General features: G+C 40.4%; 1 protein-coding gene across 1 annotated transcript; it reads left to right on the top strand.

Moving 5' to 3' along the window:
- The first annotated feature begins 302 nt into the window (after positions 1 to 302).
- On the top strand, positions 303 to 16,573 carry LRRC40 (leucine rich repeat containing 40). Its single transcript, XM_040564940.1, has 15 exons — positions 303 to 474; positions 774 to 955; positions 1,479 to 1,552; positions 2,475 to 2,604; positions 3,015 to 3,138; positions 3,964 to 4,106; positions 5,191 to 5,363; positions 5,669 to 5,759; positions 8,188 to 8,233; positions 10,601 to 10,709; positions 11,647 to 11,754; positions 13,338 to 13,448; positions 14,687 to 14,764; positions 15,505 to 15,690; positions 15,851 to 16,573. Exons 1-15 carry the CDS (start codon positions 321 to 323, stop codon positions 15,933 to 15,935), a joined length of 1,794 nt encoding a protein of 597 aa, XP_040420874.1. The 5' UTR covers positions 303 to 320; the 3' UTR covers positions 15,936 to 16,573.
- The last annotated feature ends 470 nt before the right edge of the window (positions 16,574 to 17,043 follow it).

Raw genomic sequence — 17,043 nt, 5'->3', positions numbered from 1 at the left:
TCTCCTTCTGTAGTAATGCTGTACCCTCAGTCGCGCTGTCAACGCGCACCTCCTAGCCTTGCTTCACTCACCAGATGCCCTGATTTGTACCCGCTCGCTTGCCAGCCCCCCAGACCGCTGCTCTTTGCTGCTGCTTCTTGGTGCGGCAGCGCCAGGCGGCGAACGGCGAACGGCGCCGGGGCCGGGGCCGGGACCGGGGCCGGGGCCGGGCCGCCCGCTGCTGCCGCCCTGAGCCCGGGGCGGGCCCTGGGCCGGGCCGGGCCCCGCCAGCCCCTCGCGGCCGCCCAGCGGCGGGGCGGTGCCGGCGGCTGAGGCGCGGGATGGCGGCGGCGGCGCGGAGGGCGCGGCCGGGGGGGCCCCGCGCCGGCTTCGGGCGGGCGGCGGAGGAGCAGGGCCCCGCCGTGCCGCAGGGGCTGCTCCGGGCCGCCCGGAGGAGCGGGCAGCTGAACCTCGCGGGCCGCGGCCTCGGCCAGGGTGAGCGCGGGCGGAGGAGCCGGGGGCTGCGGCTGCAGCGCCGTGCGGGCCGGGTGGTTTCCAAATCCTTCGCTCTGGGCGGACAGAAAGATCACGGGGGGGGCACAGCGGCGACAGGGAACGCTCCCTGCCCTCCTGCCCTTGCTGCTGTCGCCTCCATCCGCTTCCAGTTGTCAGCTCTGGAAAAATCTCCAGAAAAGCGGTTGTGTGCATGTACATACAGAAAGCACTCAGACGGCTGAAGTTTGAGGGTAAGTAGCAGGTGTATTTAGTTGACCGGTGTGTGTTTGCGCTTGTAGTGCCTCAGCATGTATGGCGAATAAATTTGGACACTCCAGAGGAAGCCCATCAGAATCTCTCTTTTGGTGCTGCGGATCGCTGGTGGGAGCAAACAGACCTGACCAAGCTGATTTTAGCCTCAAACAAGCTGCAGCTTCTTTCAGAGGATGTCAAACTTCTGCCTGCACTCACTGTTCTAGATGTACGTACAATGATCCTGCTGTGGTAAGACAGCGCTTTCTCTGTAGGAGGTGGGATAGCGTAGTCTCAGATCCTTGTTTTCTGTTTCCTGCGGAGGTGGATGTGTACAAGTGCCATTGGTGTCTTCTCAGGATAAATGGGATAAATGATTGTTACCTATCACCCTGCTGATACATCAGTTTATACACTGGTAGTAGGCATTGTTCTGTAGAAAGATCTAGGAAGTTTTAATATGGGCACTGGAAGAAGATCTGTTATTGGATGCAACCACCTTCCATACGCTTCCCTACTTCATATTAAATAATTTAATCCCTCACTGCTTACTGTAAATTAAGTAGAACGTTGCCATATTGGCAGTTGCAGTGCTGTTATTGGTAATTGTATCGAGTCATATACACAGCTGCTACTACTGTACAAAATTATTCTTTGTATTAGTTTAGATGTTTGTTTTTTTTCTTTTGATGTTGGGGAAGAAAACTTACAAGGTACAAATTAGTAACTCTTCTAAAAACCTTATTTTCCAGGTACATGATAATCAGCTGACATCTCTTCCGTCTGCTTTAGGACAATTAGAAAATCTTCAGAAACTCGATGTCAGGTAAGTACACGTTACAAAACTAGAGCATTGGTTTCCAAGGTGTGAATGAGAGATTGTAGTACAACAAATTCTGTTGCAGAAAAGTTATTTATTTATTTATTTTAAATAGACAATAATAATATACTGAGAATCATAAATTCTAGATCAAAAAAAATTATTTAAGTTTGTTACGATTATTTTGACTAAGACTCAAAAGTCACAGTCTCACTTGGAAGCTGAAAACTGGTATTTTGAATAATCACACAAAAGCAGTATCAAGACCACTTGCTTCAGTCTGGCAATTTTGTTTTAAAGGATTAAAAATGCTTTTTTTCATGAATAATATACATTGGAAGTAACTATAGACCTCATTTATGCTGGAAAGTTCACATTCTTCAGTTACCAGGAGTAACTGTGTAAGTTTGTGCACAAGGAGAAACAGGGTATGTTCCTTTTGTGTGTGTGGACTGCATTAAAAAAATTAGATCCATCTGGAATATTGTAAATTCAGATGAGGATTAAAACTGTTCTTGAACAAATAACTAGACGTAATTTCTCCTAGGAAACCAATCCATTGCAGAGGGCTGTAACAGCTGTAAGAGAGATTTTTCTTAAAGATGATGGTGTCCTGAACAGCATGCGTATGCAAGCTGCACTCTGAAAATGTTCCGCAGGAGCCTGTCTCACTGCAGCTGTAATGAACAGTCGGTCTGTGCCAATACCAGAATTTCAGGTGCATGCTGGATATGCTTGATACTTGCTCTAGGGCCTGAAGTTTTTGCATTTCAAGGGGTTCATGGTGGCTAGGACAGCCCTGTTGATATTAGGGTTATAACCCTAGTTTGGATGGCATCGTGTGTAACGGAAGTTTTTTTGTGCAGTTATGTTCTTAAAACTACTTAGTGATTGTTATTTCCCTTTGTTTTCCACATTTTAATACCAGCCACAACAAGCTGAAAAGTATCCCGGAAGAGTTGATGCAGTTGTCACACTTGAAGAGCCTTCTTCTTCAGCACAACGAGCTGAGCCACTTGCCGGATGGATTTGGACAGCTTGTCAATTTAGAAGAATTAGTAAATTGCAACTTTCTGAAAAATATTTATTTGCTCAGAGGTGTCAATTTATCCATGCTTTGCTACCGCAAAGTAAAACAGAAAAAAAAAGTCTTACATTGCAGAACATTATGAATATTCCAGTGATTTATGTATGATTTTATATCAGCTGTTACGTTTTTGTGTGTTTGCTTGAAACCAAGTTTTACTTTGGGTTTTCCAAATATTTTAAGAAAAATCAAATCCCGTATGATCTGTCAGTCCTGGGAGACTTCTCTCATCCATTCACATTTCTACCAGGGAGATCCTGAAGATGTCAGCGAACTAGTTTTAATGTTCTGCCAGTAATTAACTTTACAGTGCCAGTACTCATGGGATACTTTAAACATCTCTATTTGTAACCTTTCTCTCTCTTTTTATTTAATCTTCAGGATCTGTCCAACAATCATCTTACAGACATTCCAACAAGTTTTGCTTTGCTCATTAACTTAGTGCGACTCAATTTGGCTTGTAATCAACTCAGGAACCTGCCTGCAGATATCAGTGCGATGAAAAGTAAATTTGTTTCCTCGGCTTATTAAGTGTCATACAGCCATTTCGGTGGTTATGTTCAGAAACTTGTTGTATATTATTCAGCGTTAAGACAGTACATTCTGAAGGAGTTAAAGTATTCTCAAGAGCTCTAGTTCAATGCTCTTAAAAAAAATCAGCTACAGCTGATATATCGAGCTTAAGTCCTCTCATGGTTTGTGTTTCTTGACAAATGGAGCACAGGGAGCTGTTAGAGAAGTCTAAGGATTACTGTTGCTCAGCTTTGAAGTTATTAGCCTTAAAACTGCAATGAGCAATTTGACAAATGTTTTCTTTAATGCATATTTTGAGTGGAAAATAAAGCATAAATAAGAGGGTTGAATTCATTGGAAAGAGAAAAAACATAAATTGATCACTGATTAAAAAAAAAAACTTTTACTGTTCAAATGTTAAATATCAAGCTTATTCGTGTCAATGTCAGATGCGTATTTGAATAGCTGTGGCAGGTCTGATGGCAGGAACAGGTGGTAGATTGCCATCTTTTTTAGATGCTACAGAAATTATCTGCAGATCTTTCTGAGATGGTCTGTGACATCAGAGTGAACCTTTCCTGTTACCTCCAAACAAGAGCTCGTATCTGGTAGGGGCACTGAAGGCATTCCAGAATGTCCTGTGAAGAACAAATGAAAAGCAAATGTCTCGTTTTCAGAAATCAGACTGATTTGATTTCTTCCAAAATTCCAATTGGCAAAATGTTTTTAGGCCTACATCAAAAAGCAGGATATGCATGCTTCTGCAGAAAACTATTTTTATTTTCTTTGTTTGTCATTTGCGCACTTACTTCTATAGGCTTAAGACAACTGGACTGTACTAAAAACTACCTGGAAACTGTACCTTCTGAATTGGCGAGTATGGCGTCTTTGGAACAACTGTATCTGAGAAAAAATAAATTACGTTCCTTACCAGAACTTCCCTCATGCAAACTACTGAAGGTAAGGTTTGAAATAGTTGGTGCACTGTAAATGTGTTTGCAGTGAACTTCTAAAATAATGACTGTTATGTCACATGAGTTACTGTGAATCGCTGCGGTCAAAAATTAATAATTCCGTGTGTAGAATTCTGTTTAATATGTACCCATTTGGGATTAGTCTCACTGTCCATGTTGGTCTGTCCTAATGTCATTTGGAAGACAAATTTACAGCGGTGCTCTTCAGATTTGGAAAACAAAAGAAATATTTAAGGAGAAGAATGACTGAAAAATAGATGTAATATTGTCTGCAACAGTTGTGTTTTATCTCTGGGAACATTTTCTGGATAAATTTACTGTGTTCACTGTATTTTTTTCTTTGTAACTGCGGAGTAAGTATGCATTTGAAAGAATCCCATCTTTCAAATATTTTGTAGCCTTAGTTCCCCGTATGTTTATGATTGAAAATTGCCTGGCTCGGAACATCACGATTTCGTTACTCACCTAATAGAAACATGATTGGGCCAACTGAATGCTTATATCACTGTGTTGTTTCCAATGACCAAATCCGTCACAGAACGCAGACACCTTAGTTCCGCATAACTCTGAACTCAGCCTTTACAATCCCAAGCTACCGCAGCATTTTCTAACCAAGCTCCTGCTGCTGTGAGAAGTTCAGTGTCTGTAGGGCATCCAGTAGCATGCGTCTCTTTGGACTAAAGAACCATTCAGTTCTTCCATCGTAAGTGAAGCATTTCCAGTAGGGAGATGGAGAGCTGCCACCTCAGCTTCCTGTAGCTTAGAATTTAAGAAACTTGGGTAAGGTAGCTGTTAACAAGTTCTTTACAAAAGCGGAGCAGATTTATTTCTAACTTGGACATGAAACTCAAAGCTGGGAGTTCTGTGATGGTTTCAAAACAAGCTGAGTTCAGAAGCATGTCCCCGGATCTTTGGAAGCTTTGATGTTTCCTGTGTAGATAAGTGGTATCAAGATCTGTATTTTCTCCACGCCGTATGTTTTGGCTAGTGCCATGATTTGGGAGATTAATAACTTACAGGGTAATTTTACCAGAGTAACATAACTCTGTGAGGGATCTCTGTCTCCACAGGAATTACATGCTGGTGAAAATCAGATTGAAATATTAAATGCAGAGAATCTTAAGCATCTGAATTCCCTCTCTGTATTGGAACTTAGAGACAACAAGATAAAATCAGTTCCTGATGAAATTACTCTGCTTCAGAAGTTGGAGCGACTTGACCTTGCCAACAACGATATCAGTAGGTAATAACAAAAACTGCGTACATCTGCGATGAGGCCTTGCTCAGGGCATCTACTGATGGCTAATTCTGTAGCTAATGTATTACACTTCCTAAAATGTGATTAAAAAAGGACTTGGTCATAAAATGGAGGAACCCCATCTGTGTTATGTAATTCCTACAACTCTGCCTTTCTTAAACGTAATACATGCTGTATCTTTTATTTGAACCTGAGCTTCAGAGTAGCAGGCCATCTGACAAACAATTGCAAATGCTTTGGGATTTATTTTGAAGCAGCTTTGAACTGAAATGGGTTGTTTCCATTTGCAGATTGCCCTATACATTGGGGAACCTTCCGCAGATGAAATTCCTGGCATTAGAGGGAAACCCTTTGAGAACCATTCGAAGAGACCTTCTACAAGTAAGCACGTTTAGGTAGTATCTGAAATTTGGCTCTGTTGCATACATATATTATCCAAATCGTGTAGCCAAAACGTTATTAGAAAACATCATAGCCTGCACAACTTTAATCCGTCTCTTTTGTTTGTGTGATTCATGTGCTCTTTCCACTGGAGTCTGATACAATGCTTTAGATCGTAAGGACTGTGGAATAAAGGAGGTTGGTGCTTCGTAGGACCCGTTTCTAATTTGCTGCACAAGCTGTAATATATATTGCAAACAAAGCAACAGATGTCTGGGGAGAAAAGGATAAGGCAGCTGTCTGCTGCCTAATTCTGCTGCAAGTCACAGTTCATTGCAGTGCTAGGCAAGTACTTTATGTCAGGCTTTTCCTAGATGAGCGTGGATTTCTGTTTCTCATTTCCTGCTTGCCTGAATTAAGGATCTAGGATTCAATTTCCAAAGAGTTTTTGAAAACAGATGTGTTTTGAGCCATGACAATATGATGTACTATGTTTTCTTATGGATAACCTACACCTCAGATCTGTGTTCTCTCTGTAGGTAAATGGCAAAGCGAAGGTGTGAGTTGTGCATGAGAAAACAAGTATGTAGGGCAGCAGGGAGGCTGGAGCATGGGCACTGCTGCTGCTATAGAATTCTCTTTTATTTTTATCTCAGCAGGCTCTTTGTGGTGGTGGTATACATTATTTCTTCTTTTCTGTGCTTTTGCCAGTGCTATAAAATAAATGTTTACAAAGCACTTGGATTCTCTAACTATAAACAACATCGAAGGCCCTCAGCTGAGATGAATTTTTGTAACATGTCAGAAATAAGAGGGGATATATACGTATCTGATTAAGTGTGAATTGTAGTCACTGAATTAATGAGAACGTCATACGTGATTCTGGAGTTCTGAATTGACTTAAAATGTACATACAAAGGAGTCTGAGTTAGGGTTGCTTGGCTACTTCAGTTCTGCTGAGGATTTGCTGTCTTTCAACAGTAAGACCACAGATATATGTAATTTCTTGTATATATTTCTTATTTATACCAAACTACAGCTACAAGGATCCCATTATGACATTTGTTACTTCCACCATCTTGATCTGTTTCCATTACGCTGGAAATTTATAGCTGGAATTTTATGTGCCTGACCAGATTTTTTTCCACTTGATTTAGTAGAGAAACAGATAAATCTTGTAGGGTCCCCAGGCACTTGCTAGCAGCAGGTGAATGCTGAGAGGAAGGAATTGCAAAGACAGTGGATAAGTATAGCCTAGCAGGCACAGCTTCTCTCCTGTGCATCCCTGCTTCATCTCTAACTGTTCCTCAGGCTTCTCATTCTGGTCTGAAACCCACTCTTTTTTTTCTTTTTTTTTTTTTTGGGCAAAATTCCAGTCATCTTTTATTAAATCCTAGTCTCTCCTATTTGCATAAAATTATCACCTAACTGCTGAGCTTTGTCTTACTGTCTGCCTTCCTCTCCATGAGCCAGATGACCGTCACTTAACTTTTTGTTTGACCTTCACCTTTTTCTTTTCAGTTTCTCCTATATGGGCTTCTCTTGCCTTGCTCAGCTCAGCAGATGCCAAGTCTTCCTGTGTCTGCATTCACTCCCAATCTTCTCCAGCCTCTCTTTCTCTGCCTTCTGTCTTCAATTTCTGTCCAGTTTCATCAGATTCCTTGTGGGAATTCTTCCTTTCCCTTCTCCATGTTTTCTTTCTCCCCTCTGCATTCAGATCAGTCAGTCTCTTCTTGTGAATAATAAATGTCAGCTAGAATGAGAAATGTTAATTCATATTCACTGCTGAAGTTCAGTCTCCTGGTTTAAAACTTCAAGGAGAAACACTCAAAATCATGAGGAAAGCCTACTTTTATCCTAAAAGAGATGGGCTGGATGAGATTATGCTTAATTACTCAGAGATTATGCAGATAGTAACTGAGTTTGACCAGTAGAGGTTGCTATGAGAGGAATGCCAATCAAATCTTTGGAGAATCCAGCAGTTAGAAATCTATGCAAATTATATAAACTGTGGTGATATAAACAGTTACTGGAACACTGAGCAGTCAACTTCCTTGACAAACGTTAAATTTCTTCTCCAAAGCATAATTGGGCTAGACCTTTTAAGAGAAGACTAAGTTCATTTGAACAATTTTTCCTTGCTCTTGGCCAAAGTCTTTAGAGTAAAAGCTAAAAATGTGCAGCCTAAGGCGGTAACACGGGTCTGGACATTTTCAGCTGGAATAAACAACGTTCTAAATAGGCAAGTTCAGAAGCTACCACAAGAGAGTTTTTCTACAGGACCTATTAGGTAGTTTTTATAGTTAGCAGTGCTATGAGCTCTACCTGCATGACTGAAATTGTCATTCCTGATTGTCAGAACAGCTGTATAAATACTGGCTGGCAGATGCTTACTGATCTTTCCTTTTCTTTTCTTTCTTTTTTTAAGAAGGGTACCCAGGAACTTCTGAAATACCTAAGAAGCAAAATCCAAGGTATATTGCTCTATTGCACTGCATTTTACAGATAATCATTCTAAGAAATTAAAATAAGCTGGAATCTACTAAGGGTAGCAGTTTTAATCCGGTTTCCTCCAGTTCTCCCACGGTAATAGTTGTCTTTACTCAACAACTTGCTCTTACATTTCAGTGTTGTTTCTTTTTCTTATTCTGCTGGATAATACTGAATAACAAGCATTCTGTGTGGAGCACTGTCACTTAGAAAAACAATCTTAAGTGTTATCCCCTGGTCCCTTTATGCATTTTGGATGAAGAATTCCAGTAGCTTTTTATTTTTCCCCTGAGCATCACGGGAAGTTTACATAACAAGTTCTTCATTTTAAGCTTGCCATCTGTCTGCTGGCTTGGTCACAGTATGGAAGGGTAGGTGAGATTATGCAAAGGTACTGTGTATTATTTATTCATTCATGTTGGAATGTGGGCAGTAAAGTCCTGTGATTCCCAGAAAGTATATGCTTGAAAAAGTCTGCCTTAGAGTCATGGTGGTGCCATAAGGTCCACCATGTAGCTAACAAATAATATAAAAAATTCTGGGGGAGAAAGTAGTTGATTATTTTAAACAAAATTCTAATCTTGGCCTACTAGAATTCATCTTTCTACAATGTAAAAGTCTTGATCCCAACATTCCCTGTAGAAATAATTAAAAATTCAGATGAAATATCTCACGATTAATTCTCTGGATGACTGCTGTATATTTTTGCAGAGTCTTCTTTTGGATTCTGAGATCCAGCTGCATGGAGTAAAAACCACCTAGATGATTGTGTATCACATTTCTCTAACAGATGCAGTACGTTTTACCACTGCCAGTTCTTTTTACAAAAAGGGATCAAAAGTTGCTAGTTGCTTCTGTGAATGGAAATCACTTTCCAGATTATTACCTGGGCCTCTCATTCAGTGAGATACTTTGCCTTTTTTTAGTTTTGTGCTGTATTTTCCAAGTAAAGTGGTGGAGATGACACTGTATTTTTGATTATATAGGAAAAGCTGTCAGAGTCTAAGTAACTGGCATGTTGAGGAGATGAAATCTTTTCAAAGACAGGATTTTCTTTCACCATCTTTAGAAATCTTCATCTTTCTTAAAATGTAAGACATGAAATAGGCAAATAACCTATAATAACCAAGTTTGCTGATCATGTTAAATATCATATGGAAATGATTTTGCGGCACTTAAATGGCAAAAATGCTTAACTTCTTAATTGAGAGGGGGCCTTGATAATACACATAGGCAACTTTTATTGAAAATGGTACGTGTGAATTTTTATGCTTTCTGTAAGTGGGCTTTCTTTCTGTCTGCCAGATGATGGCAGCATTAATTAGGTTACTGCAGTGTATAAAATTGCTTCAAAATGCCTGATGCCATGCAAGTATGACCTATTAGTAATTCTACAAAACTTAGTTTTAGTCTTAGCTAGAGTACATGCTCAGAAGCTCACCTGGTGACCTGTGATAGTTAATACAATTGTGGGTAATAAAATAAGCTAATGTCCTGCATGGATGGCAGTGTCTATGATTTTACTGTATCTGTTACAGCATCTAATAGGGAGTTAAACCAGTAGCAGCAACAGTCTTATTCATATAGGGATATAATTGAAAAAGTGGCTCTTGAATCTTGTTTTTGGTTCTTCTTAATGTCAGGGTTACTCGCTGGGCTTAGGTGCAATAGTCAGTTGACTTTTATTCATGAATGCTGCTGAATTTCCTACAGTTTTGTTCATTTCTTTTAATGGAAGCTGAGTTTATCATGTTTGGACTTCTAGGTAAGCTTCACCCTACTTAAGCGTATGTGAATCCCTAGGGTGTGATGCCACAGCTCAGATGTGCAGCACATTTTTAGTTGACTACATTTCTTCCATACTCAAAGGAGCGAACAACTTTTCCTTGTAGAGACTAATCAAAAGGAACTACAGAGGAGGATATTACGAAGGTTTTTATAAATATTAATATTTTAACTATAATTGTGGTCAGGTTTGCTGTTCTGCAGATAGTTGACCTGGATCACTTCTTGCCTATCTTCCCTGTTCATCGCTGTTTCTAACCTCAACACCTTGGAGGTTACTGCCTAACATAAAAGCTAGCTAGTGCTGGCATACCAGGTGTGTTGTGTTATGACCTGGTTTTTCAAAATCCAAGTCAACTCTTGTCCCCCCCAAAATATAAAAAAACCGTACTAGAAAAATCTTGAAATAATCTGAATTAGATTATATGCAATCAAGCCAGAAGACAGGAAGAGTTAAAATGGATGATGGCAGGTGACTAGGGACACTAAAACTCACCATCTAGGCTGTTCAGAGCACGTTACAGCAGCCTGTAGGTTGTGTGACTGTATGTATGTGCTACCTCCAGATGATGGACCCAGTCCAAACGAGGAGCCTCCTGTGACAGCCATGACTCTCCCAAGCGAGTCAAGGATTAACATGCACGCCATAACTTCGCTAAAATTACTGGAGTATAGGTAAGTGTTTTGAAGTAGTGCCTATCTCTAAAGTTGTAGAGAAAACTTGTGGGTCCCTTCCAACTCGGATATTCTATGGTACTTTCTTATGCTTTTTAATTTATTTTTACTTCATGATGTATACCAACCTCTCTTCAAATTCTGATATATTTGTGCATTTTTTCACTTCAATTTGAGTGCTCAGGATTAGGCAGATCTGAATTGCAGTCAGTGTTTCACCTCTCATTTTCTTTTATTTTTTCTGTGTGTTGTCAGATACTCCACGATAACATTCCTTTTAACTCATTGAAATGCTTAATACCTTTAGGTGCTTTTAGAAGCTTTTACACTTCCTTAGTTATTATCATTAAGTCTCAAAAAATCTCCTGGTAGGTGAGTATTTCTTTGGTTATTTCTTAAATGTAGCCAACAGTTTAACTTGTTAGGCTAGGAAAGGGGAAGAAAACCCTGCTTGCTGAGAACTGCCGGGTGAAACGCACAGGCCTGCAGAGAGCTGGAACGTAGAAGGGGCTGCACTGTGGTGAAAGGGCCCGGGTGGACGCCTTTATTCTCCCCAAATGGTCAGAAGCTCCAAATCCAGTAGTTACCTGAGTTACAGTGGGGGGATATTTTCTCAGCTGAGAGGGGGAAACAAGCGAAATGCTGATTTACTACAGTTTCTGGCCCAACGTAGGGCATCGACACGTTTGTTGAGGTAGTGACCTAATTAAGCTCGTAATGATTTTTCCTAAGCAAGATGTCAGAGCAAGATGTCAGCTGACACGGTACAGTGATTGGTAGCTTTTTCGTAACAGTCCTTTAAGGACTTTTATTGTAGATATTTATGTGTTTATTCTATTGCTCATCTTTTTCTAAAAGAAGATGGAAAGGTTTTGTTAATAAATAGGAGATGATTAACGTGTTTGTGTTACTTGGGTAAATGCTTTTCGTTGTTCAGTGAGAAACAGGCAGCTGTGATTCCTGATGAAATGTTCAATGCGGTCAGAAGCAATCCTGTCGCCACTGTCAACTTCAGCAAAAACCAGCTGACTGCCATTCCTGCAAGGTACTTCCATAAAGATCATTTCTGTTCGTTTTTATTCTGCTTTTGTTCCTCAGCATCTTGTTTCCAATCGAGCATATTTACACTTCTTCCTCTCTATGTGCACACACACACAATGTAATTGAGATGCTGAAAAATGTGCTCATGTTTCTAGTACAAGTAGCCTGCAGGTGGGTCCATTTATTAGCACGAAGATCACAGTAAAAACAAGCTCGGCTCTGCTCATCGGTGCTTACATTTATACGTTGTGTTTCATACTGCTTTTCTAAGCATTGTTGAAATGAATCGGGGTAGACTCTGATGTGACTTCTCATAATAATGAAGTGCTGTACTTAACTACAGTCTAGTATTGTTTGCCCTGCAAAGTGGTCCTTTTCCCATACGAAGATAATCTGTGTGTATTCACCGCTTTGTTAGGTGATAGCTTTGGACTACAGCAGAGATCCTTTTTCAATTTGGTTTCTTCAGACAGTTTAATTGTGAGGTTTTGGGGTTTTGTTTTCAGAAGCCTGAACAATATCCATGCCTTTTTTCTTGATAGCTATTGTCTCACCACATAGCACTGGATATTATTGCACTCGTTCCTTCATCCCCAGTCAAGGAAAAGCTTTCTGTTGACAGTAAGGGGAATAAATACTCTTGTTGCATAAGGAGGAGGCTTACTGCATCTCTGTAAGCCGAAGAGCATCATGACAGCTGATTTTTAAGGATGCCACCCCATTTGTGGGGATAACTTACTTCCATTCTTGGACACAAATGTGCTGAACATTTAACCTTTTGCACATAGAACTTGAGGAGGTGCTATCTCTCATGGAGAAAATCTCTTTTCAGTACAATTTAGTGTAGCAAATCAGCTTAGTGAGATAATGCTTGCGCCGCCCATGCTTTTTCGCTCTATGAGAGTCTGTTGCATTCAGGGGGGAGGAGGGTGTAGGTGTGCAGCTGCTAGGTGCAAGGGAATTCAGTGACAATCCAGATAGGAGAGGGGAGTATTTAGTTCGTTTAATTACTTTCTGTTTTTAGGGTTATGACAGACATTCTGTTGTCAGGATTCAGCTACTAACTTTTTGAGCTTTTAAATGCTTTACATCAAAGCATCTTAATTTAATATAGAAGCAGCAAGAATAACAAGAAGCAGCAAGTGTTGTGTTTCTTGCCGTTTGTAACAGCAGAAGTGCAGAAGAACAGAAACAAAAGATGGAAATAAAATGGCAGTCTCTTTCAGTTTGATTGCTTAAAGATGGATAGTCTTCTTGTCAAAACACTTGCAGGACTAGAGACGGAATTGACGGTCATTTGTGCCATAATTCTCTAAACTGCGTTTAAGTGAGTAGGCTTTCTTAGCAAATTTACTCTCCTAATAACTTTTAAAAAGTGCTTCTCAGCTTTGGTTTTTCATCAAGTGTAACTCTCTGGGATGAATACTTTTCACAGGTGGTTTCTATAATCTTCACAAAATTTCTTCTGAAACATCAAGAAACACCAAATGTTCTTGGTTTGTAGATTTCTAGAATAAAATATTTTTTTCAACAACTTAGAATGCAACACGCGCTTACATAGTAAAAGGTATTCATGTTGGGTTTCAGGATCGTGGAGCTGAAGGACTCAGTTTGTGATGTCAACTTTGGCTTCAATAAAATCTCCTCTATTTCCTTGGAGCTCTGCATGCTTCATAAATTGACACATTTGGATATCAGGTTTGTGACGTGTGTTGGACTTCCTTTCCCAGTGACTTGTTTTCGTGCCTTTTTAAACCAGCCATCTGTTGCAGTGGAATAGCAGTACTGAAATAATCTGTCATTTCCCGAAACAGCTCCGTAGCAGTTGAATGACCGGCAGATCCGAAATAGCAAGTGGCCTAGATTTAGGCACTGGTTAAAGCACAAAACAAGTGGGCAAGCTCCAAGACTTGCTGTGACGGAAGGGCTTGCCTCAGACATTCAATGGTTCTCAGAGGTGTTAAGAGCATATTTAAAAACAAAACAACAGGAAAAAAAACATAATGCTGGGGGATATCTGGGAAGTAGGACAGTGACTGTACCAGCTCTGGTGTGCTACCTGAAACTGCAGCTGTCAACTGGGATCTTTCTGCAATACAGCAAGATACGTACTGTCATTCTTCCTTGCGTAACTCCTGAAATACGCTCATTGCTTGTGTTTAGACCTCAGGATTAGCTTGCTAGCGCTTATTGTCTTGGCTGTTTCACAAAATGAAGAGTAGCAAAGCAGAGTGCAGAGACACAGTTGTGCTTTGGATTGGTTTAAAATAATCTGCCTGAGGTATGTGCTGCTGATGGAGCTCTGCTGAAGACTCCAGAAATGGATGATAATGAGAGGCTGATGAGGGGACAAGGTTGAATATCTCTGATTAAGAATTTAGGCCTAAGTCTGGGCATCTTTTAGTGAGTGACCTTCATTTTCCTGTAATGAGACTTCGTGTCGTGTTCAAGGAATACCTTGTTGGTCCTTACAAACGTCTGTGTTCATTTTATTTAAGAATGGCTTCCTGTTCTGGGAAACAGTGCAGTAACAGTAGCCATAAACGAGTTTGTTAGAGCAACTGGATAGCAGGCTAAATGGGTTTTGAAGAGGTTTAGAGTTATCTTAGTGGTTCATGTTGGCACCAACATCTGGGCTGTTTCATGAGATTTCCTCTGAAACCCAAGTAGCAGAATGCCTGTTTCAGAGCTGTTAGGTGCTTTGAAATGTCTGGGAATGTTTTAGAGAACAGGCTTTTATGTTTTCTTACTGGCAAAAAATGAAAATGCAAACCTGGTTTGCACTCTTGAGCATGGTCTTGATCCATTTATAAAGCAATATAGTGGTTTAAAAGAGCACCTTAACACTGGTAAATGTGTGTGTTCCATCTCTGTGGATTCTTAACTTAAACTTCTTAGAAGTTAGTGATTATTCTTTATCTTCATTTGATACACAGAAATAATTTTTTGACATCTTTACCTGAAGAAATGGAGGCGCTGACAACACTACAAGTAATAAATCTTTCTTTTAATAGGTGAGCAACTATTTAGTTGTTTTTTGTAACAATACAAAAAATCAATATAATTTTAATGTGTTGTAAGAATGAGGAGGGACTTCAGCTAACTGTGAGCTTAAAACAGTTGAAGAGAATGTATTTCTTTACACAATAGTAATATATTTTTGGAACATCTTGGCCACAAGTTTTGGAGAGAGACAGTAGAAAACGGTTTAAAAAGGGATTAAACAATCTTGTGAATGATAAATCAAAAAATGGCTTCCAGCGGGACTACCCTGTAGCATCCATGACACAGCAGTTCTGGATGATGGAAAAATGTGAGGGGAGCGGGCCACAGGAAGCAGCTGGGAGGTGTCCTTAACTAATAACTGTAGCCACCGTGTTGGGCTGGAAGCATCCTTCCTCTGGCTCAGCAGGGCTGTTGTTAAGTACACAGGAAAACGACTGCCCATTGCTCTCCCCTCTTTACACTGGAGAGTCCTGTTCTGTGTGACATGAAATGTCATTCACGGTTGTAAAGTGAAGGTAGCTGGCCTGTAGTTCTGTTAGAGGTGCTGAGCTGTCACCGTGCAAATTCTGTCCAGCTTTTTCACCGTGTGCAAGATAATAAAATAATCAATGCTTTCTCCTTCCATAGCAGCACGTTTAAACATTTAACTGCAGTAAACAACACTAAAATGCCATCTCACTTAAAAGGCCGTTAATTTTTGAATGCCTTATTTCTGACTTTCATTTGTTTTCCTCCTTTTTTTCTGAAGGTTTAAAGCATTTCCCAGTGTCCTTTACCGCATCCTAGCACTGGAGACTGTCCTGCTCAGTAACAATCAGGTTGGGGCCATAGACCCTCTGCAGTTAAAGAAGATGGAGAAGCTTGGAACGCTGGACCTTCAGAATAACGACCTTCTCCAGGTGCCCCCAGAACTTGGAAACTGCGAAAATCTGAGGTGTGTACTTTAAGTGTTTTATAAAAAGTACATAATACATAATACATTACATAATACATAATACATAAGAATTTCAAGATTCATAAATCTATATGCAGTGTATGTGTGCTGGTACAAGGAAAAACCTTTATAAAATAACTCAGCATCTCTGTCTTTCCAGGACGCTTCTTTGGAAGGCAATCCCTTCCGTACTCCCCGAGCAGCCATTTTGGCAAAGGGGACAGCTGCAGTGCTGGAGTATCTGAGGAGCCGAATTCCTACTTGATAGTCCGTTTCCCTCCTAGACTTGTGAATCAAAGTACAAACAAAACACTTATCCCGCCCGACCAAATGCTCTGCGATTATATTGCCTTCTTCCTTCTTTGTAAACTTTTTGTTAATCTGGCCTGTGCCATGAAGCATTTGTAATTCTGTTTATGGTTTGCATGTTAAGAAAGAATTCACCCATGAAATATTTCCCCCTCAAGGTTGCATGTCTCAAGAGCGCGTTTTAAAATACCGCAACCTCTGTTTACACTTTTTGTATTAAAGAATACAGTTGAAAGCTGCATTTAGTAATAGAGACAATGTTTTTCTACAGCTAAGCTGATTTTTTTTAAAGAACTCTAAACACCAAAGTACTTGAAAAAAGGTGTAAGTAAACTTCTTGATTTTTGTATGCCTGTTTTATAATCTTCTGTAAGGTGCTTGGTCTCTCTTCACCACTGCCTCAAACAATTGGTTACTGGTCTGTACGTGGTGAAATGCTTGAACCCTTAAACTGTATGGTTATAAGAACACAGTGTGAAATGTACTGCAGACTGCGTGCATGCCTCATGTAGAAGCAAGCAAAATGTGGTTGATATTGGTAGCTACTCTGAAACAATAAATGTTTGCGCTTGGATGTGTGTTTTCTTTCTACATTTTTAAGAACATGCTTTAAGTTTTCTGGCCAGTAGCATATAGACATATAATTTTTTATTTAAGCACACTTCAACATCATGAAAGTGATCTCTTTATTTGTAACAGTAATGCATCGTGGTTATTAATAATATAAAGGAAGGGCTGCTTGATGTTACTTGCTCTGTGACTGTAGATCCATTGCTTCTCTGTTAGACTGCCACAGGCCTGTGGATTGGACATGAAATTGAAGAGATACCATGCGGATTTCCACTGGTAGGGTTTTTGTTTGTTTTTTGAACTACACTAAGTATTTCCATCGGGATACTGAGAAGAAACAGCTGACTTCTTACGGCTGTGTCACTGTAAGTACCGTGTAGGTGCTGTGGTTGGAGTTTGGTGGTGGTTAGGGTGCATACAGGGAACGCAGCCTGGCCTAGTGAGCTGTACGGAGTGGCGGCGTGTGCTTGGCCG

The sequence above is a fragment of the Cygnus olor genome, chromosome 8 (assembly GCF_009769625.2).
Source record: "Cygnus olor isolate bCygOlo1 chromosome 8, bCygOlo1.pri.v2, whole genome shotgun sequence".
In the NCBI taxonomy this organism is placed as follows: Eukaryota; Metazoa; Chordata; class Aves; order Anseriformes; family Anatidae; genus Cygnus; species Cygnus olor.
The sequence above is the reverse complement of the archived record's forward strand: the minus strand, read 5'-3'. Positions and strand labels throughout refer to the sequence as shown.

Coding starts and splice junctions, on each gene's coding strand:
- LRRC40 (XM_040564940.1), top strand. CDS start 321: ATGGCGGCGGCGGCGCGGAGGGCGCGGCCGGGGGGGCCCCGCGCCGGC. Junction 8,234..10,600: donor CCTAAGAAGCAAAATCCAAG/GTATATTGCTCT, acceptor TGCTACCTCCAG/ATGATGGACCCAGTCCAAAC. Junction 13,449..14,686: donor TTGACACATTTGGATATCAG/GTTTGTGACGTG, acceptor TTTGATACACAG/AAATAATTTTTTGACATCTT.